Genomic DNA, 26,212 nt, shown 5'->3' with positions numbered 1-26,212 from the left:
GGTGTGGATGGAAAAACATCTTAATTGACAGCCAAAAAAACAACTCACGGAAGTGAGAGATTCCTGAAATCAAGACTAAGCATCAGTAAACATTTGCACTGTTTTTTGGTGGTTTATTTTTCTTTTTTTTTTTTTTTTTTTTTTTTTTTTTCTGGAGTGTCTCTTCTCCAGGGGAGATTAAGAATCAGCCACCCCAAGTATCTGATACCACCATGGTTATGACATTATTGCGAGAAGCAGGTTTAGGTCAGCCCAAGAATGAGAAAAGAACCTCATCTTGATCTCTTAGATACAAATCAATACTTTTTGGCTCAAAGAGGACTGAAGAGTAAAACTCCACGTTACTCTGAAACTCCTACATTTATCCCTTGTGTCACTTTCACTGGAAGCTCCCAGATAGGAACCACATTCTTTGTTTTGTTCAAATCAACATGAACTTAACAGTTACAGATCAACAAAGGGGAAAATATAGTTCATTAAAAGCCTTTTTTTTCTGTAAACCAAAACAAACAAACAAACAAAAAAACTCTACCCAGGCATTCCCAGCCTTAAACATGTAAGTAATAAGAGCAAAGTCATTAGAAAAGTTGTTGCATCACTTAGGGAATATTTTCATACATATTGTGACACAAAAGAGCCATCATAAACTAGGGGCAAGGAAGGCAAAATAATCAATTTACTAAACCTGTAATCTGTGGGATTCAGCGATCAAAAAATTAGCTTTACTCAGCAGGACATCACATGAAACAAAAGCTTCTGAATGAGATCTACTCTTATAAATGCCAATGGCTACTTTCTGTAACAATTTATTTTCTGGTAATTATACTTGCCTATCTGTAGATCAATACTTCCTATATCTTCATACTTCAGCTTGCTAAATGATTCTGAAGGGAAACTACTATTCGTATGTATAAGGCAGATTGCCAAGTCTCTCGACAATTACAAATAATAAATGAGATACACATCTAAACAGCTATTTCTAATCACATTAAAGGCTTTGTACTTAATCTTTCTTGTACTTTGCAAATACAAAACACAACAATTACCAGGTAAAAAATATGCACTGTACTCAGAGACTTGAATAAAGATGTACTTTGAGAGCTGCAAACACACTGCCTTTGTTAGCCTTCAAGCACACCGTCTTTGTTAGCCTTCAAGCACACCACAATAAAGACAAGAACTTAACCTCTCCAATGGGTTTTCCTTCCTGGAAAAGCATCTTCACATTTGAATCCACAAATAACCTTTCTGTTTTCACATTATCACAACATACTGCCTCCGTCACAACAGACTATCTCGAATGATTTCTTTAACCACCAATACTCAAACATGCATCGACACAGTGTTTCTCTTGCAACTATGAATAGTTATGGCATTACACTTTTGTCCCCCAAGGCAGCAGCACTTCAGCACCCACTACTTTTTCATCTACTTGATTTCTGAACTGATACTCCTTCAACTGTTTTTGTACAATGCTGGATAGTCTACATCCAAGACGGCAGACACTGCACACCTGCATGCTGCACTGTCTTTCCAAACAAGCAATATTCCATGATCATAAGCTAAAAATACCTCACATACTCAGAATAGTGTGGGCTCAGGCTAAAACAATAGCAGAGGCACGAGTACTACCTTCTCAGCATTCCCTTTGGGTGAGTTCCTACCCTGTAAAGGCTACTGATTTATGCCCCTGACATCACAAACATTTTTTTTTTTTTTTTTTTGCTTCTGAAGATAAATGTCCAAAGTCATACAATAGGTTATTTAAACAGAAGAATGAAAATCTCATCTTGTTCCAAGTTACAGGAGAGAGAGCTGAAAAGCACACTGAGGACAGATGCAACGTTTGGAAGCATGTAAGTCATAAAGAGATACAGCAAATATCCCTGGTGGCTGGCCAGGTAGCAGGGCAAGCTTTATGAGCCACCGCCATTTATCATACTCTGCCACCCGTGTCCAGAACATGCTGCTCATCTTATACTGCTTTCACTCGGCTCTTCGGGTGAAACTCAGGAATTACAGCACAGGCCAGATATCCTATTGCCCATCAGACTGGTATTTCCAAAAGCAATATTACCTGTGAGTACCAAAAGAGCATAAGAACATACTCAGAAAAACAGCTAAATCCCACGCCCGTGTTAGTGTTTTAACATGATCAGGAAGAAGAAAAACCAAGGCAGTCAGGAACAACACAGTTAAACTCAAAGATAGAAATATTTAATTCAAGAAAAACCTGGCATACTCCCTTTGCGCCTAGATCCATCAGTGGTCATTGGTGGTTCTAAGGGAGTTTGTCTGGGTATCAAAAGAAGAAGCAGAACAAGCAAAACAAAAGAAAGGTAGAAGCTCCCTAAGCCCTCTTCCTGACTTAAGATATATGTCAAATATTTGTTGAAGTCAATTTTCTTCTTTTACCTGCCAAACAAGTTTGCCAAGCTGTAGGCGTAACTCATGAACAAGAGAAATAACTACAGTATTGCAATATATAGGACATAAAAATGGATAAATACACACAGGTTGCATTAGTATAACACAAAAAGCATCCTTCATACTGAACACTTTACAGAGATACAATCTAAATAAAGAAAGGATCTATTTTCCTTATGAATCACTGTTATTTTCCCATGAATATAATGCAATATTATCACAATATTTCACTCACACCTCTAATTGCACCCAAATACCAAACCAGCAGCTTTTTCTATGCTGAGGCTTCAACTCCAGCGCAGCATGCTTTCATGTCTCTAGCAGAAGCTACAACATCTTTTTCTAATGTCAAATCCAAAATTAGATGTGATATTTCTTGCCAAAGACTATCAAAGGGTGGCCTTCCTGCATGCTTCCTAACAGACAACCCAAAGGAGGGCTGAAGTTTAATGAGCTATTCTTTTGGAAGCATGCCCAGTTCTTTACTTAATTTGGCCTTTAAACTCTAATACAGTTCAGCGTACATTACGTGCTCCTGAGTTATGCATTGCGACAAGATGAATTCAAAGACCCTTGTCCATATTTTTAATCTCAATACTGTTTATTTTGTATCCAGCAACATAGTTTATTTGCAGTCAGCAACTGTCTCACCCAGATTATTAAAAAAGACTAAAATCGTTCCTTCAGAAGGATGTATTCCAATTCATGCACTTTATTTTCCCATATGTATGGTTCCAATTTGCAGAGGAAGTAATACTTCACTGTATTTCAAAGCTCCAAAGAGCCAGTGAATGCTATTTCATTTTTGCTTGAACAAACATATACTTCCGACATGTATTAATCCCCAAAGGATTTCTAATCAGCAAAACATGATTACGTGATCTTTCAAATGAGCACATCTTAAGGGTTTTGTGTTTATTAAGAGTTAATTGAAGTTACAGCTAATCAGACTCTTGAAGAAATCTTTGTTCTTGTTGAAATACACTTTTAGCAAAGGTTTACCAAATGGCCCAGGAAAGAAAAGGAAAAATAAGGAAAAAAAAAAAAAAAAAGAAGATTTCAGGGACAAGTGGCACATCAATTTCTACTTTTACATTAGTCTGTTTCTCATCCACAGCTGGGCTAGCTGGGCAATGTTGTAATTGTCAGCCATCCGTAAGGAAAGATTAAATGAAAGCTAAACCCTTTGATATGCAAGTTTGCTTACTAAACCATATGTGGTTTTTTTGCACCATGGCTCTCTTCAAAAGTATCAGCCAGCCTTTTCCAGCAGAGAGAAAAAGCACTTCTTCATGATCTGTTATTTAAGTAACAGTTATCAAAATGCCTCCACTTGTGAATCTGTATTGGATCTTTCTGACTTACAGAAAATAAATGTCAATTAGATAATGTCAAGAAATAACACCTTTCTTCAACTTCTGCCATGGCGTTTTTTTACTCACCCCATTAGAGGAAGCTTGCTTTCTCAATTGTGGCTGGTAGGCAAAGGTGTCACTTCTATCTCAAGACCATTTATTTCTTAAAGGAAGAACTGTCAACACCTAAGCACCGTATTACTCTACTGGGCATAACTCCTGCAGCATTATCCCAATTTTTCCTGTATTCTGCAGCCATGGCACGTTAACTTCCAATGCTTTGAGCCAGGCTGTGAATCTTTCAGACCAGGCAATCTGTTCTAAATCTGTTTCTAAAGCATCTTTTATAACAGAGTCCAAAGCAGGTTTTTAACCACTACCACGTTATTAAGTACTACTACGAGCAGTGCCAGGAGAGAGCAGCAAGGAGAGAGGCTGTTCTCATTAAGTGCACAGCCTTCTGCAAAACACTGGGTGTTTGCACTGCAAAGACAGTTGCTAAATACTGAGCAACTTCACAGCAAATTTGAACTTCGAAGAATACTTCCAAGAAAGCAGACTCCAAGTTAATGAACTGCTAACTACTTACAGACCCCGAAATCCCTGCCTGAACCTTTCCAACCAAATCACAATACCTTCAGAAGTATCTTCCCTCAAGCCTGAGGCACAATTTTGAAGGTTTGGGAATGGTTTAAGCATGGACCTGAATTCAGAAAACAGCTGTAAGGGACCCAGAGTGAGAGACAGTGATCAAACGTTAAATATTTACTATTTGCTCTGTGAAGTTTGAACTTTACTGAATACTCATGTATTCATTTCTCTTCCAGCTTCTCAACTATTCCTGGCTATATCTTGACGCTTACGACTTGACGCCGTACCAGACTCTGTTAGTGGCAACTCACATTTGTCAAAGCAATGTAACAAGTCTCATAATAAAATTGCCATGCATTTCTCTCATGCAAAATGTGTTTTTGGAAGTTGCACACCAAGGTCCTCCCTGTAGATTCATTGAAAACACTCTGCAAATTCTGGGAGTAGATGAAAGGATCTTCCTATGGTAGCTAAATATAGAGTTTGAAGCCTCAAACCACTTTCTTGCACAGACTGCTACAGTTTCAAGAGTTTTATCATGGCCGTTCAATTTAGACAATAAAAATACAAGGATAAAAATGAAGTATATGGAAGCTCTGTTGCCATTGTGACCACGAGTGCATCAGTTAGACACTGACATTTCCTATTGTGTCATGCGTTTTTTTACATTGGAGCTGGATCTCAGAATAGCAAGACACCCAGCAACCTTACACTCCTAAGTCAGAATGGTTGGAAGTAGCTCCAGTTTGACATTTCCATTAACTGCAGTGGTGTCATCACTGCTGGAAGGAGTAAACCCCCATAAACCCTTCAGCTGAGCGCTCACTCATACATAAACCACAACCTTGAGTGCACAGAAATATAGAAAAGAACCTGAATATGATCTCAAAGTACGCTCAGAGTATTAGAAAAGTAACTGCTGTTTATTGTGACTTCAGTGCCCATTAGGTCATTGTAAAAATAAGTCTGTTTAGCACCTAGCATAGCCTTCTCCACTAGCAATTAAAAAGTTGCCATGGTAATGAAGCTGATCCTGCCTGATCTATTTTTCTTACACATGGTGGTCATCATGTGAAACACTACCTCTTGCACTGGTATTTAGTCTCTGTGAGTATCTAACCTTTAGATGAAAAGATCAGGTTGTTAACTTCTTTGGCATAAGCAACTCCCTGTTAAATCCAGACCCGACCCATGAGATTCCTCCTGAAATCTTTACACGGAGTATCCTCAAACACACAACTTTCCCAAGCACTGGACAAACCTTTTGATTTTGACACAATAGACAAATTTCTCAAGGTCTCTCTCAAATGAAGGTACATTTTTTTGGCTTGGCACAAACAGCCCCTATCCCCTAATTCATCCTTTGATGGACATCTGCTGAAGATGACTGTCCCATCATCTGGGTTGCCAGTGGAGACGTGGAGTACTTGCCCCACTATCATCCCCTAATGTACTTTGCTTTTCACCAACACCAGCTGAACACCAAAGCCATTGATTACCTCTCTTTGAGCCCGACAGCCCTGCCAAATTTCAACCCATCAAACCATCGTGCATCTAGCCCATATGTCCTCAGCTTCCAAATGACAATACTGCAGGCAACGGTGCCCAAAGCCTTTCTAAACTCAAAATGAATTACATCCACTACTCTCCCATCATCCTTGTAGCCACTCATTTAATCATGCAGGAATTGATCACCGAGAGCACTGAAGTTTCTTTCATTATTTCTGAAATATTCTGTCAACAAATTATGCAGCCCTAAAGCTGCATTTTTCATCAAATAAATAGTTAGCCAAAATGTTCTGTTTGTCATTGTGCATTTGCAGACAAACTCACATTTTTCATTAGGATCATAAGAAAGTTTGGATATACAGTTTTCAAACACAAAGTCTGAGATACCCTTCTAAAAATTTGTTGGCATGCAAAACTTCCCACCAAGTGTGGAAAAAAGACACTTCCTTTACTATCTTCTCTCTCAAATATTCAACATATTTTAAACATTTCAATTTGCAGGAATACAAGCATGATTTCTTTGGAGCCTGTTAGTAATTCTCTAACAGGTTTGTTTTCATTGGAGACCTCAGTTGGTTTTCCAATTACCAACCCAAGGCGATTAACAATTTTTCAAGGAGAAAAATTACTGGCACGTGCCAGAACAGAGGCTTTGTGAAGGGCTGGTGGTTGAAGATATGCATAGAAACGGAGAGTGCTCCAATGCACTCTTATCCCTTTTATTGGGATAAGAAAGGTAGAAGTCGATTTTACAACAACTGCTCAGCATCCAGCAAGTGACCAGTAATTTCCCTTGGTGATTAGTTATTTCTGCAGCACTAGAAGCCATTTTGTGGATAGTGCTTTTAATGACTTGCTATGCAGTCCCAAACTGAGAGAACAGAAAATCAGTGGAAGCCAAAAATGTTATTTGGAGCGTACTTGAATGCTACGTAGTAGAAGTCAGCGGCAAAAGGATTTCCAGACAAATATAACCCAAAGGCATGATTGTCCCTGGCCAGACACAATAGTTACATAAAGCACTGGTAAGAGCATTTCTCTGCCACGGACTTGCATGGTTAATAAAACACCGTCAGTGAAGAACACTGAGATTCATTTAAGGTGACAGGTCCACTGCCTATTTAACTGTCATTTTGAACCACAAAAGAAGAAATAATGAAGAATTGACACTGATTTCTGGAAGCCGCATTGCATGCAGAATAGCTAATCAAAGAAAATCTAGGGTGTTACAGCCCACTGTTTTAGGCTGCAAGTTGATAAGACTGTTCAGGCCCACACAAGCATGAATGTCTAAAGATACATTGCCTCTCACGGCAAATGAGAGCTAAATATTAATTCAACCTCCCCGCCCCCAAAGTAAAATTGTAAATTTTTTATCACAACTATCAATGTAATCAAAAATCTGCAAAATAATCTACGGTATTTGAAAAATGTATTTAGTCATGTCTTCTAACAAGACAATGAGCTGAGAGCTTCCACAGGTGGTCAAATACATTGAGGTAAAATTTCTTCTTAGACGAGCAGAAAAGTAGATACATAAGCTAAACTTCTGCCTGTATGTTCCTGTCGAGAAGTGCTCAGGTTACTCATTCATTCGAAACAATAACAATAATAGTAATAATAATCCTTTCACATAGGCCCTGATACCTATTAATATCTGATTATTAGAGGGGCAAAAAGAAGTGAAGTTTGTTGTCATGCAGTGAAGTGAATATACCTTTCTGAGCCCTTTACAGCAGTCAGACACAGAAAGACCTCCCTAGTCTGCTGTGTTGCTGCTTTCACTTTGATTTCCAACCTATTGATTTATTAATAATTTGACACTGATCACTTAGGAGCTGAAGGGTTTTGACCCCTTTGGAGAGTAGTTCTGGATACTTATCCGATTTATCCATCCAGGTCAAACCACTGGTGTGATGTGTTGTGTGGGCACACAGTCAGAATGACAAACAAGGAACATCTGTGGCCATAAAAGAGAGATCAATGCACAAGGGTGTCTTCCATTGCTATTTCCTACACTGTCAGTAAGCTATAGAAGTAGTTTTACAAATTGAGGAGTAAGACCTTTAACCTGGCAAAATGCAATGGTCATTCGCACTGAGTTTTCTGGGATTAATCCTAAATTTTAAAACTGATATCAATGAGTCATTCTAAGTGAGCATGAGTCATTCTAAGTGAGTATCAGTGAATTACAAATTGATTAGTAAACCGTGAAAGCCAGATAATAAACTGTGTACTCTAATTTCTGGTACAGCACAGGACATAGGACATTTTTGAGCTAATTGCTTTAAAGCAGAATGCAATTTTTAGAGAAACATAAAAACTTAATTTTGAAATAAATAATAAAATTCATCATAATCTCTTTCACCTTGTTTCAATATCTAAGAATTACCTTTGTTATAACACAAGGCTTATTGTTACCGTAGCTCAACCTCTGTCCTCTTTTCTTGCCTTTTATTAAAGTTCCCTGCATGGATTCCTACACACCATGAACATTTTACTACATTGTCTTCTCTCCGTTAGACTAGATGTCTTCATCTTCTTGTGTCCCTCAGTATAAAGCATCTTTTCCACCCCCATAATTATTCCCATGACTCTTCTCTCAACTTATCCTTTATGGACATCTGAGTTGGGCAAGTTCTTCCAGCTGCAGAGAGCACACCATATGCAGGCTCATGTAATTGCCCTATTTTTTGACTGTTGGTCCAAGGATTTCCAACTTTTTTTGGCCCAACATTGCATTAGGTTTGTTTCTGGCCACTGATGCTGGTCCAGACCCTCCAAACCTTACGTTAGTTTTCAGTTGTTTCATACCAGGTCAAATTCCTCACAGGCATACGATGACATTATGTCAGTGCTTTTATACTTATCATCCAGATTTGTTTCCACAGTAAAAGACGTCAAAAAATATCCCCAAGGTTAACTTCCTACAAGCCCACCATTTCTCACAGTCCTATCATCCTCTTTTATGATCTGAATCCCATTTCAGTTCTTAAGTATTTTGTCCAAGATGACCATCACGCCATTCAATCAACACTGGCCCCACATAAACTGTCTTCCACTTCTAGAAACTCTGAGCTGTTGCAAGATTCATTAAAATCAGTGTTAATGAGCAAAAAGCTCCCACCAACTAATTCAAAAAATTTGTTGATGCATGCAACCAAACTGGCCAAATATCAGGGACATCTTTTAGTTTTCACAGTCAGAGACAGCCTATTCCCATCTCTCTATGGCTACACAAAACCTCTCCATTTAATCCATCCACTACAAGTCACAGCTACTGTTCATACTGCTCATTTTTAAACAAGGCATAAATGTGAAGCATAAACTATACTCTGAAAAATCTCCAACATGTAGTACCTTTTGCAACTCGTCACAATTCATCCGTCTTTAAAGCTAAGCATCACTGTTCTGCCCTCTGCTGCCGCAACTAGGGTGTGAATGACTAACCTGGACATTTTAAATAGTTAACAGATCAAAGATGCAAAGATTATCACCATATAGCATTTGCAAAACAGCAACCTGACACGTCTTGCTTGGTAATTCTAGGCTGCCTCCTCATCTTTTCACGCGTAAGGGACACCTCAGTGAAGCCACCCAAGGCTATCCAGCCTGTGGCTGTGTGCTGCAGATCTTTCTGGAGCTCATGCTACCTTTGCAGAGTCTCATTTTAAGTGACATTATGTGTTCAGAATAAAATAACCTTAAATATAGTAATTTCATCTACTTCAATATTTGCAGAACCCCAAATCTTAAGATGTCTACTCTTTACTACATCTTAGCAAGCAATGGAAAACAATCCTGGTATACACAGCCACAAACACAATATTGCAACACAAAATGTTAATTTGGAAAGGATGAATTACATCAAACAAACTCTACCACCTTGATAAATCTCCAGTTACATTGAATGTTCTGTATTAAGCTGTGAAGAGCTGGATATCTTAGTTGCTGCAGAAAACACAAACATTTAAGTAATTTCTCAGTCCAGTTTGTTCTGGAGCTCTGTCCCTCGAATCCTGACAGCAGCTAATAGTTAGACAGCAAGATAGAATTGTTTTTGACCTGACACAAAATTACTGACAAGAGTTTTCTTTCTCCAATCAGGATGTCAGATGTAACCATCCCTGATGGCTCTGAAGCACCACTGCAACAATACAGGACCAGATTCTGGTCCTACTTGTATCAACAGGAAACCAGACTAATACCTGGTTTGCCAGTAAATTACCTCTGGCTGACTGATCTGCACCCAAGATCAGACTCTGCATGCACTAAAAGGTAAAACATGATTCTCATCATGGGAAGAAAAAGTAACTGATGACAAAAGAAAGAATGAAAGACAGCATTCACCATAAAAAAAAAAAGTGATTTTGGTTTTTAAAATTTAAAATAATAATAATAATAATAATAATAATAATAATTTAAAAAAAAAAACAGTGCCATTCTTTTAAAAGGCTAATGTAAGAAGGCGGAGATTTAAAACAAAATATGATCTGGTGTCTATTGAGACCATAACCACATCTTTGAAGTTTTTTTTGCTTACTGATACAGTCACTTCTACAGGGAAAAAAAGCGTGTATGTGGTAGAGCAGAGACAGGATCTTGGTATGTTTTCCTTTGAAATATAAAGACGGTGTGTCATATAGCACAACAAGCCTACCAGCAAATTAGATTTTACCTCCCCTAGAAAACTCCGAGTTGAATGAATGAAGAACCGGCAAAGTCAAGCACTTCAAAATCCTCACCATCTGTGGTTGCCCGCTGTGCACCCCCTGGCCCAGGTCACAGGTTGTTTCCCACAAGAGAAATCAATCCATTATTTCAGCAAAGCCCTAAGTTGCCCCACAGATGGACATCAGGAGCAAAGTAACTGCCTGTCACCTGCCTTCAGTAAATTATTTACTGCTGAATTGCAGATCAGACCTTAAGACTGCCACAGCTGGAAGCAGGTGTAATGGGGAAAAGCCCTTTCCTTTATTACACTCTAGCTAAGCTGTAACAAGCACCTGCGGAAACAGGGAAGAAAAAAAAAAAAAAAAGCAAGCCTGAAGCGTGAACGCTCTGACTGAAGGTAAACATATGCAAAACAGCACAGGAGCTAATCAATCCATGCTAATGGCATTCCTAGCAGCAGATGCTGAATCCACAATCAGGTGCTGGAGTAAACACACAGATATGTTGGTGTACAAACACTCTGGTTTTGTCAATCAGCAGCAGAAGCAAGAGGGGAATCATAGCACACACCATCGATACCTGGTTCCCCTTTGATGTGCAAAGTATTAGGACATTAAAATGAGATATAGATTTATTCTCATTTGTATTAATCCACATTTCAGATACCCTGGACACCAAGGCCAATGTTGTCTTTAGGGTGGTCTGGGGTCTGCTGCCTTCAGTCCCCTTAACGTACTCGGTCAGGTTATTGCAGCTGCATGGATCGATATAAATCAGTAAAACAGCAATTATTCCTTCACCTTCTTCATGCTTTGAATCAACAGGAGCATTATACTTCTGCCTTCTACCCAGTTCTCCTCCCTTGTTCTTGTGGTGCATTGGCCTCCAGTAGAGATTTTCCTTAGATTAAAAACATACTTAGTCAATACTCACCTTGCACTACTTAATAAAGTGCCTGCCCCTGACACTTCACGTGCATTAATAGCATTCACGTGGGAATACAGAGGCTAGGTTAAAAGCAGTCATTACAGAACTATTTCAAAAACTCCTAACCCGTCTTTCTCACCACTGAAAGATCAGAAAGAATATTTTTCATGTTGAAAATCGACAGCCTGATTCTGCAGCACATCGTTTCAGTTCTGCTTCAGCCAGCACCTGCCTGCGCACCGTGGCGCAGTGAAAACCAACCCCTTGCACTCAGGCACTTGCAAACATAAACTTCCCTCAAGATATCCTCAAGTATCCTGAGCCGAAACCAAATTTAAAGCAACGAGGTGAAAGCAAACAGACCAGACAGACAAGATTTTGTGCGATTTCCAGATCCAAAACACTGCTTTTTTTTCACATGGGGCTCCTGAAATTCTACGCAACCCACAGGGGGTCTGTCTGTGGTCTGTCCCCATGAGCCTAGGAGGTGTGCAGGACTCCCTGAGAGCTCCTGTGGGCACAGCACATCTCGCCCTTGCTCCGAGCCTCTCACATGAAAACAGCCCTGAACCCTTCCTGTGCCTGCCCAAGGAAATACAACAGCCTTTTCCTTCTTTTTACCTTTAGGCCCTCCCTGCCTTGCTTCCTGACATCTTATTTATTCTCCACTTCCCATCCCGGAGGATGCCTCGGTCCTCCCTGGCTGCGGTGCTCGTTTAATGCTCTGCGCTGCAGCACCCGTCCCGCCCCGTCCCATCCCATCCCATCCTGTCCCATCCCATCCCATCTGGTCCCGTCCCGTCCCGTCCCATCCCATCCCATCCCGTTCCCCACCAGTGCTCCCTCTGGCTTTTGCAGGCGGGGGCTCAGCAAACCCCACAGCCCAGGAGCAGGACCCCACACCGATCCACAGCAGCCTATGAATTACAACCTCGGACGCAGCTCTTTTTGTACTCTCTTACTTTTAGTAAGAAGTCCGAGCTAAAATGCAAAGCTAGTCCGGCTCTCTAAAATGTCTTTGCACCAATGCTGGCTGTAACACAATACTTATCTAAACAAAATGCGGAAGACTGAGGTTTCAGTCTTGAAAACTTTCTTAAGTCACCTTAGTCTTTCCCACTAAAACCCCAGGTATAACTCAGTGTAGCTCCTCATGGCATCATGAATTTAACACAACCTTCACTGGCTAAGCTGTATTTCCATCTCACCTTAAAATAAATAAACAAACCACTGAAAGGCATATTATATAGGAATATTCTTTGATTTGTTGCAAACAAGGCTGAATTCATTCTTCATTTTGATGATCACTGAGGAATCCTGTAACTCCACTAAAACTTCTGCACTAAACAAATTCAACCTTGAGTTGTTTTTCTGCTTGCATGAATAGTCCCTCTTGCCTATCGTTTTGCTCACATCGAACACTTATGAAAAAAGGCAATTTTAACCCTCACTGCATTCTCAGAGTGGCTATAGAGCTCAGCCAAGAGCGTATTAGGTGGAGGTCCGCTCTGAAAGAGCACCCATCACTTCCAGGTGCTCTCTTCAAGGCCAGACCCTTGCTCCCGTGATGCAGAAAGAATCCGGCTGCTTACATTTTCCAGCTAAAATCACCACTGTGCTCTCATGTAGATCAGCCACTCGATCTTCCCTCTCTTAGCAGACCTGTGGGTTTTAGGCAGCATAAGGCAATACAAGAAACAGTGCATCTTAAGAAAGAAAGGAAGATACTACTTGACAGCTCTGCAAAACAGAGTAAAATTGTGGGTGGCATGCGATTCACTTTGCTTGAGTTATGCTAACAGGCAAGAGAGGTCTGAAAAATGTCACATGAAGACCTCAGAAGTGAGAAAAGATTCAGAGCTTTCCACAGAGAGGCGTCAGAAAGCCAGCTCAGATGCAAACCAGCCAAATTACGTATGAATTACCTCACTCTGTTTTCACTCTTTCCTGGGCATCTTACTATGGTCAGTTTGGGGCATGGAACAGGAAGAGGAAGGTGAGCAGATATTCAAGTCCTATCATTTCACCAGTGGCTCTCAGGAGGTGCTGTATGTTTCCAGCCTTCCTGGCTCCATACAGGAGATCACAACTTGGACATAAGCCTTCCTGTGACCAGTGACTTTTCACTTGTTCGATAGCACAGTTCACGAACACATGACTGAACCGGTGTCAGTCAGCCTGGACAGCAACAGGGCACCACCAGGTGGGATAACTCTGCTTTCTGGGCTGCCTCTGAGGTCAGAGGGAACCCGGCCATGACATAACAATTCAGCTCGTTCCTCCAAGGAATACTCCTTGGACTGTCCTGGAAAATGTGGGCACCCTAGCAGACCTTATGGAGGTGAGCTCCACTCAAAGTGACGTGCTTGGTCTTCAAAGTCCTGAGCTGCACACCCATCCCAGGGGGTGGGCCTCTCCATTTTAGCCTTGAACACCATCTTGGGATGGAAAGGACGCTGGTCTTAGATGGGCTTCTGGTTTGAAGCCATACATCTGTTCTTCCATAAACCTTTGTATTAGGAATACATGCATTAATTTACCTTCTAGAGATAACTTCCCTTTTCCTCTTTCCCTGCTATCCCCTCTGTTTACTTCATCTATGTTCCAGACCTCCACAAAAGCTGTCTTTGTTAGGCCAACGCCTATTTTTCAGATTTTGTAATCTGGAACTATCTCAGTGTACATATTTCGCCAACTCACCACCGATTTCCAACTCTCTTTTTTAAAAGCTTCTCCTCTGTTTTCCTCTCTCTTTTAATTTCACTCCCACTTCTATCCAGAATAATTTCACCCTAAGATGCACTTTGGGAAACATTTTGCATGAAACTGCAGGCAATCTGTCAAAGACACGGTCGTTTAATAAAGCTTCACATGTTTTTCTATTTGCTTTCCTCTCAGTGATAAATGACTTGCATGAAATGCAAAACCTTCTCTAAAATCATCACTCTACACACACTGACCAATTTTGGCATTTCAGTATGTTGCAACAATTAACTACGTGTTTATACACATGAAATTTACCAGCCTAATACTCTACGCAGATAAGCCATGAGGACTATAAAATTAGAAAGGTTCCCTTTCTTAGACGTAATCAGCTCTGTTCTGCCATGCTTGGCCAGATCAAAACTTCCTACTTAAGCCAATTTGGCCCTGGATATAACTGTAGACGACACTTGAGATCAAACCAAAACACTAAAACAAAATGTTAAAAGCTGAAGAGTGGGAATTTTTTCATCAGGACTACAGTAAAGTTAAAATTTAAGGCCTGGGCTAACAAGATACTTTGATTTTCTCTTCTCATTACTGAGTTTTTATTAATAAGATTCAAGGTTGTGCGTGTGTATGCACTTAATTTCCTTTAAGTTTCCGCTTCTAAAGTTAGATCCTTCCTCTGAGGCTACACAGAGTATTCATCACTTGTTCTCCTGATCTGTTCCAGGGTCTTGGATGAATCAGAGTTTACATGGTGGAACGGAACATGAGGCATTTTTTTATGGAAAATTTAGAAAGTCATAAAAAATACATAATTTACTCTTACTAGGCATTCTGGCCTTTTTGAAGAGTGGATATTTGTGCCCCTCCTTAAAACTTTTATGATTTAGCAGGAAATGATTACACCTGCTACAGTGAAAATCTTTTCCCCATCTTATTTCCTAAACAAATTTATTTTATAAATTGTTGTTTCCGTAACTGAAATATTCTTATCTTGCTTAAATGGAATTATTTTCATTACAGGCTTGAGAAGAAAATCATTGTAACCTTGCATGAATGAACATTTCAGTGAGATGTACGGTTGATTTAGCATAGCTGTAACCTGCATTGCAGGACAATGCTTTTTCTTGCTTGTATAAGGACAGATATATTCAATAATATACAGTAAGCACTAAGTTGGGTAAAGATTAAAGATTAAATGTTCAGCATTTCCATCCATAAGGAGTTACTAACTCTACAGAAGGTTTTTAGATTATATTTATATTTTAACTCTTCACCATTACCTGCACATTAGCTGCACTTTGAACTAGCTGAATCTAGCATTGATTTAGCTACATAATGAGCCATAGCTGTGCTTCAAAGGATATCAGTGCTACGATTTGGTATTCAGCATATACACAGGGATCAAAAAATAGCCTGGATTTTCCATTCCTTATTTGAAGCAGGTGCTGCTATGGAATTTGGCCATCTTCTGATCACTTTCAAGGATCATCCATTGACTTTATAAGCAACAGAAAGGGAAACAGAGACTGGTTCCTCATAAATACTATGAACACAGAGATGTTCAGTTGCTCCTAGCTTCAGTGTATTGCAGTTGATTTATATAAATTAAAAGAGTCATCTTGACTTTTATAAGACCATGAGAACTATGTACTACTACTCCTTGGAGCAATCAAGAAGACAGCCTTCTGGCACAGTATCTTTACTGGGATTTTTTAACTCGGAAATGTACTTTTTATGGGCTTCCTACAGCATTCAGAAGAAAGGACTAGTACACATTCTCTGGAGGTAAAAGGGTGACATTAGGAACATAATAGCTGACTCATTTCAACAGTATGCTCCTTCTAAGGAAAAACACAGCAAGACCACAAATACCGACCAACGAGCTAATATTTTGTACAATGACTATGTGGAGCCCTGGTGACACCTGGGCTCAGACTGCACCTATTGTCAGCAAGATGAATGAGAAGATATGAATGCTCTTATTTCACCCCAAAAGTTGCATTTCTACTGTATTTTGTTCATAGGTAAAAACATTCTATTAAAGAGAATGACGGTTACATTATTGTGACTAAGAAAAGATCATAAAGGGCAACTTTTTTAGAGCATTGAGAGCAAAGAATAATGCTTTCTAACCTGACTGACATTTTTGTGAACAGGTTTCACTTACATCTTTGTTTCTGTTCTGTTAAATTTCTTAATGAGCATTTTCATTCACTTATTAATATTGGAAAGGAAAAATATAACAAATAAGGTCAACAATTGACATACTCCTTGTTTTCAAGATTTAGTGTATTTTTTTTCCTTCAACACTGAGAAGGGGAGCACACTTAAAAATGAGCAGTTAATACCTCATTGAAATAAAAAAATTGATTTATGTTGAGCTTGAGATAGCTGTTGATGCACAGAGCAAAACTAGACAATATCATTTGATAATGACCTCCACGCAACTGTCTGCCCCATGCTGCACTTGTCGCACATGAAAAATATTTTCCAAAACTGAAACAGCAAGATTTAAAGAAAAAATACTTGCTTTTAGTCTTTCTAATGAGCATTAATATGCTCTCAACATACTGTGTTGTTGGCTGTGACCAAGAAGCTCTGATACAGTGAGAAAACACTTGTGTTTCTTACTCACACTGTTTGCTTTAAAATTAAAGCTGGGCAGGCTCTGTGCAACCTGCATCCAAATTAATCTTGACAATCTTCTAGAAAATCTCTATTAAAGCTCAAAGCTTAAGAGCTTAATATGTGCATAGCTTCTGCTTTGGAAGAGAGCCAGAGGCTCTAACCCCCAGAACTGATCTTATATTCATTTTTTGGTTTCATTCACCGGCACACAAAAAAGGCCAATGCTTGTTAACATTTTAATTCATGATTTTATAAATGCTTTCAACACAGCAACAGGTTTTGTTTTCTCTCATGAGCTTGCTTGTGAATAACCACAAACGGACACCTGGAAAAAGCTAGACTTTGATGACTGCACTTGCATGTAATCTCTGAGCAGCAGAACATCTCCATGGAGCTCCAGGTCCTCTCTAGGGCAACATCTTGTCCTCATCAGAGGCCATGCTGCCTGGCCAATTATTTTAGCTTTATTACTTCATTGTTATTATTACTAACATTTTATTATTTTTAAATCATCTGTGAAGCCTTGCCTGCAGATCTGTGGTCTGTGACTGTGGTCACCCTCCCGGGTCCCTGCAGGACAGCCCAATTATGTGACCCCCAGCTAGAAGTGTCACATGGGTTTCTTTAGCATCTATATGTTATTTTTACTACCTCCCTTTTCCTCCAGTGGTAACTGACGAAAAACTAATTTTAGGTTGAATGAATACATGCTGCTCCTAGAGTTTATGTTACTGAAAGCCCGAGTGAACGTACTGTGCATGTTCTTCTATTTTTATAAGTCTTATGTTTGAAAATACATTAAAAGTTCACAAACAGAAGTAAATAAGCTAAATAAATAAGTAAATAAAGCTAAAAATCAAGTGTGTCCGTGCTAGGTAGACTTGTTATCTGTCATTTGACATAGCTGCATGGAATTAGTGTTAAAAACATTCCTTTACAAGGGCTGCATCATTACTCAGTTTGCAGACTGTAAAATCTTCTAGGTCTTAGAAGAGCAAATTTCTCTGAAAAACTCTGTTTGGGAAAAATTAAGAAGCTTATTTTGGAAATTACACAGTCAGTTTTAAAATGTTTCCCCGTGTTGAAAATTAGCTGAATCCAAAATAGAAAAGAGAGAAATCAAGCACAGCCTACTGCTGGAGAGGGGTAGGGGAAAAGGAGCCCAAATCGGAAGGGTTTTGTGCCTGTCCCCATCCACCAGCACAAGAAATCACCTCTCTGGTATGTTACCCCTCATCACTTCTGCACAGAGAGGTCCTCAGCTCAGGAGGGAAATGATTCAGCCGGGAACGTTTTGATCTGGGACAAACCCACTGCAGTAATGACTTAGTAACGATGAGATTACTTTCAACATCACTGACTTGGGCAATTTTTTTCTCTAGGATTCGGTGATGTTATGCTCCTATTTGCTATTACTTTGCTGACATGAAGCATAGCCAGTTCTTCACTGCTATGGCAGACCTGAATTATTGGGATATTAGCCATTGCTTTGGTAAGGAGGATTTGTCATAGTTTGGGATGGCGGCACTAACTGAATGACACTCGTGAGACTGAGGCCAAATTTAAGGAGTGAAAGACTTTATGCCTTTCTTGCTACTCATCTAACCCGTATTTTACAGAAACCTGTGGCTTTTTCTTCACTAGAAACTTGCCTTTTGCCTCTGGAAGTACAAAAATACACTTTGAATGGACTTGCTTCTACAACATTTTGCAAAACAGATGTTTCCCTGGAGAGGTTTTTATTTTGATGGGTATTTTCTGTAATAATGTAAGCTTTGAATGACTCATAGCAATGCTTTTTCTTTTACAAGAAGGCTGCGTGACTCTGCAAATGAATGACTTGCAATGGGAATGAAACTAAAGAGCAGCACAACTCCTCTCGGTGATCGCCCTCCCTTTGGCTGAAGGATACTGCTTACAGATGGTTAAACAGCAAATAAAAAGAGATGAAAAGAACATAAATCAAATACTGCATTCACAAAAAGTCAAAGATGAGGACGGCAATTTCACTGTATTTCTTATAAAGTAAACAAGTGTCATACCTTTTTAAAAATTCCATATACTCAGTATGCTTGATGAGGCCTGTCCTCATCATTATTGTTTGAAAACATTGCCGATCAATAGCCCAAAGTTTCACATTTACGAGAGCTGGAAAAAAAACAAGACAAGGGGAAAAATGTGATTAGCAAAATTTCAAAATTTGAAAACCTGTTGTGAACTGCAGACGAAACAAATTAATTCATGGGAAAGCATGAAAATGGGTACATACTTCAAATCAGTAACATAAAACTCATCCACTGGACAATGGACTATGCATGCATTGAAATGATGCAAAATATGTATCTAACTTAATCCTCACTTTTATCTGTAGAGCACATGGGCTTTGGAAAGGTTGCCTAAAACCAATAGTATCACTGAAATGGGGAGAAGTCAGTGCAGGCTGAAAGCAGGCAAGAAATAAGGGTCTGGATTCATCATTGCCTGGGACACATCATTTTCTATGCATGGCTAATAACAACGAGTGATCTGGGGAAATTTGTAGCGCATTATCATGTTTCAGAGGCAGGAAAATTCATTATGTTTCATCCTACCCTCATTGTACATGACAAATTTCTCACTGACCTTGAGAGGTTTTCATGAGAATCCTGTTATATCCTAATAATTGTATGTGTACTGATTTTGGAGGTTTGAATATTTTTTTTCCAACTTTGGTAGTCATATCTCTGATAAGTTCCAAGACTTCAATGTCATGCGTGATATACTACACTATATATTTCAGAAGCAAGAGTCCCCTTGTAAAACCAAATATTAAAATTAGCATGGCATTAACATTGCAATAAGTTCAAGAAAAACAGTATCATGTGAATTGGATGTACAGAACACAAAATAGTTCAAATTTTCATCTTGGAAGCAGTTTAGACATTTATGCTAACTATAAATGTTTTAATACACAGTATTTCTAATAGAGTTACTCCTTAGAGAAACAGTTCAAGTAAACAAAACTACTCTGAAGACCTCTGCACTTGTATTTTTTTCAAGGAGTAATTGCAATAAATTTCATCCTCATAACCCATTTCACTACAGGGAAAAGAAATAAGCAAAAAGCATTTCAACAAAATACTTAAAAATAGTCTTATGAATAAAATCCAAGAAACTACTTTGCTTTTATTTGTTATTCCTTTAGTTCACAAATACTCTAGTTAATGAGTTTTTCTCCATAACAACATTAACAGGAAGTAAAACCTTAAAAGTGTAAATTCCGATTTTTCTTCTAAAATTGCATTGCAGAACTAAGTGAATGTATTAGAACACTGGAAACCTGCTTTTCGAGTCTAATTTTCAAGACAGAGGTTCCTTTCTGAGAAATGATTTTAATTTTATAATTACATTAATTGGAAAGAATGATCTGTAGCTATAGTATGCGTTATTTCTGTAAATATATATATATAGTCTTTCACTCTCTTCAGAATGGAAGAGCCAAGTAATATGAATGGGATCTCAATTTTTCAGTTTTTTTTTTCCTCTCTTGTACAAAATTGGCATTTAAACTGTTTTTAGATGAGCTCTGTTCTAGAGGAAGAAATAAATGTTATTCAACAGAGTGGCAGGGGATACTGAAAAGGACAGGCTCCCGCTGTATTTGCTGGTGATGATGGGGGCTGACATCAAGTCACCAAAAACTCTGCCAATCTCAGTAAATTCACTGAGAGCAGGAAAATATAGGTATAAAATATATAAGTAGGTGCTTTCCATCAGATGTGAAGAAATGTAACTAGCCTGGCCATTTCAGTTTTTTTTGTTTGTTTTGTTTTGTTATTTTTAATCCAGTATAATGCATGATTGTCACATAAAGCAGAATGGCAACTTGATTGGTCATGAATGGTAAAAACACTGATAACTAAGTATTTAAAGGAATAGATTAGTGATTGTGACAAAAATGAATGAAATACAGTTTATATTTTGGACTAAAATATCCAATGGCATCACAGTGCCCTACCATAAACAAGTACTATAAACATGTCTTAGTAGTTCATCAGAAATAGGTATTTCTTCATGTGCTGACATTCTTTAGTGAGAAATTAGACATTTTGCTTATACTGTTTTCATACAATCTTCATAGCAAAGGCATAACTGTTAAGCTGACACCACTAGCTGAGCAAGCTCAGAAGACAGCAAATACCAGAATTTTCATCTTTCTATTGCCTCCTGTAATTCTGAAAGGCAGGTCATCCTTCCGACAAATAACTCTGCCTGATGCTGCTTCACAACATATTCGTGTTAACATATTCATCATATTATGCAAACAAGTAACTCTGAAAAATGGGATTTTCATTGCAGTACCAATTCTGACCAGCTGGTCTGTAACGGATGCGTTCGATCGGCGCCTGGGAGCAAGTTCCTGTTGGTGTCCATCATACAATTCCAGAGCGAGTACCACCTGCAAAGCCTCCAAAAGGCAGAGCTTCCCCTCCTCGGCAGAGATCAGCTGGTCAAACTCGTTTATAAGAGGTACGGTATTACTGCCTTAAATCTGTGACTGATGGTAATCAGCTAACTCTTCTTTCTATTTCATACATTTCGAGAACGATGAACACACGCGGTGTATTTTCCTCCCCACAATAGATTCAGATGTAGCTGCAAAGATACCACCTATCTCTGAGGCCCACACTGGTACCAAGGAGCCAGATAAGCAGCCAACGCTCACTTATTCCCCTCTGATCCACAGGCACTTTATGAAGCACTACATCTTTTTTGATATCAATCCCCGAAGACCACAAAGTCACTGCTGCGCGGCATGTGCTGTGCACACTCGTACTCGGTCTTTTAATGCAGTTAGGTAAATGGCAAATGTAATTTAGTACCTCTCAAGCAAAACAAGGACCCATTTATTTCTGTTAGAAATTGTTCTGTAAGACAAATCTCTGCAGCTGGCAGGGCTCATGGCAGCACAGGACCAGAGGTTTATTTAATGAGTCTAAAAAAAGTCACGTCCCTCATACCCTCAACTTAAATGTACATATATATTTGTATGTATATAACTGTATACATATAACTATGCATATTTACACACACACACATACTTTTATATAACTGTTATTACATATACAGGTGCGTACTAGCTCCCTAACGAGGGCCATTGCAGCTCAGGTAAAGGTAAGTGCAGACAATGCACTTCTGTACCACTAATTACAATCATTGCTGGTGCTTTATATTCACATTTCTCGTGCCTGATGATAAACAGACGTTTTAATAATGGCTAATCACAGTAGAGCTTCAAATGTCAGTAAGACCCTTATAATCAGGTGTGAGCATCATCTCCTATTATGCTTAAAATCCTCTGTAAATGTGTTAGAGGGTTACTGCACGAGCAGTACGAGTTCTGTAAAATTTGTGGATATTAACAACTTCAAAGAGAGAGATTTAGGAGTGCCCTGTGATGAAAGTTATGTACATGGGATGTATACCATGAAGTCAATTCTGAAGTGAGTAACTGAGTTATAAAAGATAATGAGAGAGGTGATGCAGGGATTTCTGTATCCATCCCTCTGCAAAGAGCACGTTTTGTACACTGATGGGAAAACTTTCTGTGAAGAGTGATTTCAGGAGAGTATCTTATTCTCTGACTGTAAGAATAAAAAACATAAGGGAATGTGATAAATAACACACTGAAAACAGATGTGTGTACATTTGTCTGTAACAGGGGCTTCATAAGCCTACTCAATAATATAAAATATTATACTGCAATCAGAGGAGCTAAATGGAGTTACACTACAATTAAAGTTTATTGGTTCTTTCATATTTTTTCATACTAAAATGTTATAGCTGGGGTTTAGTTTTATCTTTATAACAGCACATAATGCAATCATTGATCATCCTAGAAGCCACTAAGAGTTCAGCTGGCACCAAAAGAAAGTAGCAAAGCTGCAATATTCATGTTCCTAACCTTGAGCATATTGTAAAATAAATATTGTGACAAATGTGAAGAGGCAAGGATGAAAACAGGGATGCCCAGAACAAGGAGATGAGCTCTTTGATTCCCAGAGCACACTTAAAACGTGAGGAAACGGGTATTTGTTTTCCATGATATCGTTGATCAGGAGTGCTGACATAAGTATTACTGGGACCTCTAAATTATTGATTACATGGTATCATCACTGCATTTTTAGGAGCCACAGTTCTATAAATGAGGGTATTAGATGATGCCTAGCAGTCTGCAGTAATTTCTGAATATTTTGATTGCATGTTAGAGATGAGCAATCCCAGCAAAAGGACAATACAGTGCAAGCTCCTAACAAAGGCTCTAGATAATTAGAAAAATGCAGTACAAGAACAGAATTCTTAAATTAACCTCAGCAAAGGCACAATTTCTTAAGCTTTCTGTCAAGATTTCCTTTGAGAAACAGCTCATGTTGAATCTGAAACTCCAGGTGAAGGCATTGCATTGCACGGAGTGAAACCAAGCCCAGGTTTGTACTGGTTTGTACTGTTGCAAAATGCTCTTGGATAAACAGGAATGAACAGTGAGTGCCACAGCATATTTTTTGAAATTTCGCAGGTCAAAACAGGACAAGGAAAAAAAAATCAATATTCAAGTTTACATTTAAAGTGGTCAATATGGTGAGTACTTGTTATTTCATTTGAGACTCCCCAGCACAGCCAAGAGCTGGGGCACCTCCTGGTGCCCTGGCTGTGCTGGCTTCGCTAGCTGGCTCTTTGGCTGGAAGGTCTCTGCAGCAGGCCAGAGCAGAAAGCAAGGCAACATAATGCCATTTTCTCTGCTTGGAAAGTGCGCTGTGTTTTCTGAGTGTCCTGGTTCCAGTTAGGACAGAGTTAATTTTCCCTCATAGTAGCTGGTAGGGTGCTATGTTTTGGATTAGGATGAGAAGAGCGCTGATAACATGCTGATGTTTTAATTGTTGCAGAGCAGTGCTTACACCAGGCCAAGGACTTTTCGGCTTCTCGCTCTGTCCTGCCAGCGAGCAGGCTGGGGGTGCAGCAGGAGCTGGGAGGGGACAGACCCAGGACAGCTGACCCAAACTGGCCAAAGGGGTATTCCATACCATCTGACGTCATGCTAAACAATATATAGGGGTGGCTGGCCGGGGTGGGGGGCCGGCTGCTCGGGGATAGGCTGGGCATCGGTCAGCGGGTGGTGAGCAATTGCATTGTGCATCACTTGTTTTCTTACACATTATTATTGTTAATACTATTATCATTATCACTATTATTATTATTATTGTTATTATTATATTCCTGTCTTAATAAACTGTCTCTATCTCAACTCACCGGCTTCACTTTCCCGTTTCTCTCCCCCATCCCAGAGAGGGAGGGGGGAGGGTGAGCGAACGGCTGTGGGGTGTTTAGCTGCCAGCCGGGTTAAACCACAACACTGAGTTACTCTCCACGCCTCCAGAAGTACATATACTTCATTACCAAGCAGGAGCCTGAAGGATTCAGCAGCTTGGATGCTCTTGGATTGTCTCCCTCCAGCAAGGCAGGGAAAGGTTTCAGAGCAAGGCACCTCGTTAGGACATTTTTGTGCAACCTGTTATTTTAAGACATGAAATTCATTGGAAAGAGGTAGCATGCTAGAATCCAGAGGAGCCCAAACATTACCAGCAGCCACCGAGTACAAACCAAAGCCAACTTTTAGGCTGTAGCCAGCATTGGGCTGACCCTGTAGAGCTTCCCACCAGCCCATGTGATTTCACCACCCTGATGCCTCGGGCACTGCCAGCAGAGAGATGCACTCCGAAAGATGTTTGATGGTGGTATTTCTCCTTCCAAAACTGTAGCACCTTGTTTTAAATGGCAACTTTTGTCTATCTGGTCTTCAATCTACATACTGGTAGTAGTTACATGATATTATTGTGGTATCGGAATGGGTAGAATACCTATCTCCATAAACCTTAAAGAAACAATTCAGACTTTCTTTAGATAAAGTACTAACAAATAGGGATGATGCATTACTGAACCCTTCTGTGACATCATTTTCTCGCTTTACAGGGTGTTCCTTAAGCTGCTTGTTTCCCCAGCCTGCAGAAGGAAAGAGTTTTGCTTCTCTATTCGTTTATTCTTGCGGAGCCAGCAGGTGAAAATCATGAACTTCAGGCTCAGACATGAGCTACTCCTTTTCTCACTGCATCATGTGCAAAGGCAGTGAAACGGGGTGTGTGTGTGACAGGAAAGTTTAATTGAAAAAATATTTACAAAACAGTAACATAAGTATTCTTGATGTTATACGTGCTATACGATCATTTATATCATATGTTAATACATGTGGGAAGTCCTTCTGGTGCAGCTGCTAAGATGCACAAGAACATAAATCAACATTTTGGGGAGCACTGTTGGAAAATGATCTTCCCAACAAAGACTTTAAATGGGCTGTTTTTCTGCAAAGCGAGGTCCATCACACACTGCCCGTTAAACTGTGGCCAGTGGAGCAAACCTTTATCCGTATGACATTTAAATATGTTTTAAAGCATTAAAATCACAGCTACATCAAGTACACTGCACAGATAGGTGCATTATTTCAAAATGGAGGGAGATACTCAAAGCCCTGCAATCTTTTAGCATTTTCCCAAATTTTTACATGCTCCCTTGAAGCCTTCCAAAGTTTTTCAGGATCACTGAGCAAATCATCCTTGGCTAAAGCATGTGCTGACTGCATAATGGGACCATGGACATTTTATTGCCTGGCACCATAGGCAGAATTCATCACCTCACGTTTGCTTTTAAGCTCTTTTATTCAAATCGCTGTTTCTTTGCCCAGGAAAGCCTCAGGCAAAGAAATAGGGTCTTTCTGCCAGCAATGATAAGTAAAATTTCTTAACATAACCATCCTCTTACTTCTGTTCAGTTTTGTGGGATTATTGTGAAAATTAAGCTTCAGCAAGAACAGTCATTTCCAGTTACTTGTATTTTGTAGCATGCATCTTATAAAATAATGATGAAAAGCACATGTACATTTAACTAAACAGAAGGAGCATATTGAATTATTCTACCCCTCCAGACACATCATGAATCATGAATGAAGCCCCAGCAGACTCCATTTCGGGATATGGCACAGAGCGACGCAGAGGGGATGTATTCAACAGCTGGAGCAATAACAAATTTCTCTACTCTCAGACATTCGTGCTTCAAGTTTCTAGCAACAATGGCACCGGTACAATGATGAGTTCATCCCAATCCTGTCTGCTTTCTCAACAGGTCCCTTCACTGAACTCCACAGTGGTATTTTGCCACCCCATACTGCGCAAATAGAGTAATTTTATATTTGGACAATGAAAGATGCAGCATTCAGGCAAAGGTAAACATTTTAATGCTTTTTCTCCTAGCACAGTTTATATCCATGTGCCCATAAAGTGGGGCAGTTTAAAAAAAAA

The 26,212-nt window shown here is 39.4% G+C and overlaps 1 protein-coding gene and 3 long non-coding RNA genes across 8 annotated transcripts in view; 2 read left to right on the top strand and 2 right to left on the bottom strand.

Moving 5' to 3' along the window:
• LOC106030324 (uncharacterized) overlaps positions 1 to 4,856 on the top strand; it is an 18,561-nt gene extending 13,705 nt beyond the window's left edge. The window contains exon 3 of the long non-coding RNA XR_001203689.3: positions 4,610 to 4,856. This is a non-coding gene — a long non-coding RNA (uncharacterized lncRNA). The remainder of the gene's footprint in view (positions 1 to 4,609) is intronic.
• PRKG1 (protein kinase cGMP-dependent 1) overlaps positions 1 to 26,212 on the bottom strand; it is a 466,622-nt gene that overhangs the window by 187,962 nt on the left and 252,448 nt on the right. For all 5 annotated transcript variants that reach the window (XM_048069304.2, XM_013171986.3, XM_048069303.2 and 2 more), the window contains one exon: positions 18,869 to 18,974. In XM_048069304.2, coding sequence (XP_047925261.1) covers positions 18,869 to 18,974 — 106 coding nt within the window. The remainder of the gene's footprint in view (positions 1 to 18,868; positions 18,975 to 26,212) is intronic.
• On the bottom strand, positions 113 to 18,717 carry LOC125183403 (uncharacterized). The gene is made up of 2 exons (XR_010832945.1): positions 13,409 to 18,717; positions 113 to 13,145 (listed from the first exon to the last, which is right to left on the bottom strand). It is a non-coding gene; the product is annotated as an uncharacterized lncRNA (long non-coding RNA).
• Positions 13,789 to 26,212, top strand: LOC125183402 (uncharacterized). The gene is made up of 4 exons (XR_007165353.2): positions 13,789 to 13,824; positions 21,165 to 21,335; positions 24,834 to 24,918; positions 26,037 to 26,212. It is a non-coding gene; the product is annotated as an uncharacterized lncRNA (long non-coding RNA).

The sequence above is a fragment of the Anser cygnoides genome, chromosome 7, assembly GCF_040182565.1.
Source record: "Anser cygnoides isolate HZ-2024a breed goose chromosome 7, Taihu_goose_T2T_genome, whole genome shotgun sequence".
NCBI lineage: Eukaryota > Metazoa > Chordata > Aves > Anseriformes > Anatidae > Anser > Anser cygnoides.
Note: the sequence above shows the minus strand (reverse complement) of the source record. Positions and strands in the feature narration are given on the sequence as shown.